This window comes from Perkinsus marinus (genome assembly GCF_000006405.1).
Source record: "Perkinsus marinus ATCC 50983 genomic scaffold scf_1104296977064, whole genome shotgun sequence".
Classification (NCBI taxonomy): domain Eukaryota; phylum Perkinsozoa; order Perkinsida; family Perkinsidae; genus Perkinsus; species Perkinsus marinus.
Window position 1 is genome coordinate 159,969 of NW_003200286.1, and position 3,032 is coordinate 163,000.

Consider the following 3,032-nt stretch of genomic DNA (forward strand, 5'->3'; position numbering starts at 1 on the left):
TATTCCCCCAACACTGTACAGGTTCAGCGAGCTCACTCTATGGCTCTAGTGAAACTACCCTCGATAAGAACGAAACGAAACACGTGGAATGGGGTTAAAAAACTCGCAACTCGAGCGGCAAGTTCATCGGATAATTTTGTGGCGCGTGACAAAACAACAAAATTGTCGTGTCCAAGATTGATTATCCTCGTCGACCTCGTAGTAACACTCTATAAGGAGGAACTACTCGGCGAGTAGGTGAAGGATGTGCATCATCATAACTCGCCTGCTGCTACTCCCTTGCGAGACACGAGTTTTTACCAGAAGCTCCAAGCGGCGCACGGTCTCGCAAAATGGAAGCATCAATAAGAAATTCTTATTGATGCTTCCATTCAGTTCTTATTGAGAATTAGTGGTAGAGTGGTAGACTGCTGTTCTCACATGATTAAGACTGTGGGTTCTATTCACAGCTGGGTCATTTTGCCTTCTCGAAGACTATCATCTGAGAGGTTCACCTATCCAGTCATGCTCTTCGAAGTTCAGTCGGAAACATCCCGTATTAGAGTGGCAGGCTGACAGGAGTGGACCCTTCTTCGTTCGATTGTTATATCTACGGTTCCCTATTCCAACGATGTTCCTCGTGTAAAATCGTCCATGATAGCTCTATTCAGTACTAGGGTTAACCCAGTAGGTCGGTGATAGACATTTGAGCTTAGCGACCTGTTGTCTGCCAGAGTCCCCCCCCTCTATTTTGCAGTTTTTTCATCAGATTATGCCATGATGCTCATCCCTATCCTACTCCTACTTCAAACAGCTCTCGCCTCTCCCCCTCACTGGCCTCTATACGGCCAAGGCGGCGTCGATCTCAAGTTGGAGAACGTCCCTGGTGACCTCGCTGCTTTCGTGGATATCAACGGTGATAAACTCACTGATCTCGTCTTTGTGGATCGTCTTAAAATTCACTTTTGGGTACGTAAACCGGACGCCTCTTTCGAAATTTTCCGGACTATCGATCTAGCGACAGAGTCTCACAACATCACCGGTTTGAGCGTTTACACGGTCCTTCCGCTGGATTGGAATTTCGATGGTAAAATGGACGCCTATGTGCTTATGACTGACGGAGGAAGGGCACCGAAATTCACAATTTTGGCCCTGGAAGGCGACGACAATTTTGATCTTCATCTCAAGTGGATGTCCACTCAGCCCATCATAAGGGAACCCATCATCTTGGACATCGACGGTGACGGTAGTTTCGAATTACTCGGTGAAAACGGTGACGTGTGGTTCGGAAACGGTACGTTCGTGGAAGCATATCTCCCTGGACTTCCTTCACTATCTAAGCACCATTCCTCCGCGTGGGTTGACCTTGACGGAGACTGCCAGAATGATATAGTCTTCGATGTGGTTACTGAGGACGGCTCGCGAGCATTGGAAATCTGGTTGTGGAAAGCAGAAGATCGCTTTTATCATAAGCTCCCAAGGCGAGTGCCGCTTACTCAAGCGACAGATTATGTTACGTTCGCTGACTTCACAGCTACTGGGACTAACGACGCCCTTTTGGTTCAAAGCGATGGGACTATACACCTCTATGAGAACACACAAATGCCTTTATGTAAGACTAGTGGGCAACATAATTGTCGTTCGAACGCTTGGCTGTGCACGCCCGACCCGAACTTCAAATTGGGCGGGTACGTCCTCAACGGAACAGACCCGTCTGAGCCGATCATATACCGTCTTGGGCAAGTCGCTAATATGCAGTCGGGCGACGCCTATTCACCGGTTATAGTAGGGGACGTTGATGCGAACGGTTTGCCGGATCTGCTGGTTGGGACCACTACGGGGGCATGTTTGTTGTGGAACCTTCGACCGAGTCACGAAGGCCTCCCACCAGAGACTATTCTCGACTGCAGCGACGGTGGGCAGGCAGGATCACTAGCGCTAGTTGATATTCGACAGACACGAGCTGATGACTATCACAGTAAAGAGGATGACAAGACGGGAGGAGGTGCGACAGGATTGGTGGTGATGATAATTGACGAGTACGGTAACGGCCACGTATACACTCCTAAGGCGCCACAGAGTGGAAGTAGTGGGAAGAGCATCACTGATGAGGTTTCTCATCAGTACTACCTCAAAGCTCTGTCAAGGAATGGTGCTTGTGACAAGGGCTGCTATGGCGTGTCTACGCCCGGTGCCACATTTAAGATTACGGTACTTTCCCTTTCTGGGGAGGAGTCCGTTCGGACGGCCAGTCCTAATGCGGTGGGGCTTAGGAGGAGCCTTGGGCTTCCTTATGCTTATGTTGGCCTGGGCGACACCAATAACTACATCCCTCGTCTCGCGCTGGGTTATGCTGGCCAACAGTCTTCATGGGTCTCCCTCGTGCCGAATACGTTTGTCGTTGCTAACCCCTACCCGTTGGACGATCCGCATAAGTGGACGGTGGAACTCGCTATAGCTCCGTCGCGGTATTTGCCCATGATTATAGCGATGGCTGCGGGTGCTCTGGGTGTGTTGGGATTCGTTATAATGGTGCTTGATGTGGTTGAACGGAAGAGGGAGAGTCGACGAGATGCGGAGCAGTTCGGTGCTGATTTTCTGGGCGCGTGATGGAAGCCCTGCAATAATCACCATTGCAGTGTAGTATTATCTTTTCACTCAGCAGTTGAACCTGTTTTGTATCTTGCGAAGGGCAACCTAAGATTCTCCTCAGTTTTCACTATGGTTTCGTGCTGGAATCGTCGGTCCTTCTCGGAGATGAGCGTATCGCCACTGGCGGTTCGCCAGGCTCGCTGATTTCGGGAAACGACTATTTTCCATCGAGTCCTACGTCCCACGCGAGTCCGCTGTTCTTCTGCCGTCGTCTCAGCGGGTGGAGGAGAGTTGTCAGTCAAGGAATGTATATATATTCCCTCATCTGGGTACTCACTGCGTCATCGTCGTCACCGGGTTGGAGGTAATGCTGGGGAGAGACTTTCTCCCCCAGTAGTACCTCCCACCCGGTAGCTTTCAAGCTCCCCCTCTCTCCGAGAGAGGGAAGCTTTAAAGCTACT

General features: G+C 50.3%; 2 protein-coding genes across 2 annotated transcripts in view; one reads left to right on the forward strand and one right to left on the reverse strand.

Annotated features, from left to right (window-relative positions):
• Pmar_PMAR024696 (ATP-dependent RNA helicase, putative) overlaps positions 1-252 on the reverse strand; it is a gene marked incomplete at both ends in the record, with an annotated part of 4,128 nt that extends 3,876 nt beyond the window's left edge. The window contains one exon of the mRNA XM_002764492.1: positions 227-252. Within this exon, the coding sequence (XP_002764538.1) occupies positions 227-252 (26 nt within the window). The remainder of the gene's footprint in view (positions 1-226) is intronic.
• A 507-nt stretch (positions 253-759) lies between these two features.
• Pmar_PMAR024697 (conserved hypothetical protein) lies at positions 760-2,589 on the forward strand (the record flags this gene model as incomplete). The annotated part of the gene is made up of 1 exon (XM_002764493.1): positions 760-2,589. The coding sequence occupies one exon, from the start codon at positions 760-762 to the stop codon at positions 2,587-2,589; it is 1,830 nt and encodes a 609-aa protein (XP_002764539.1).
• Between the last annotated feature and the right edge of the window lie 443 nt (positions 2,590-3,032).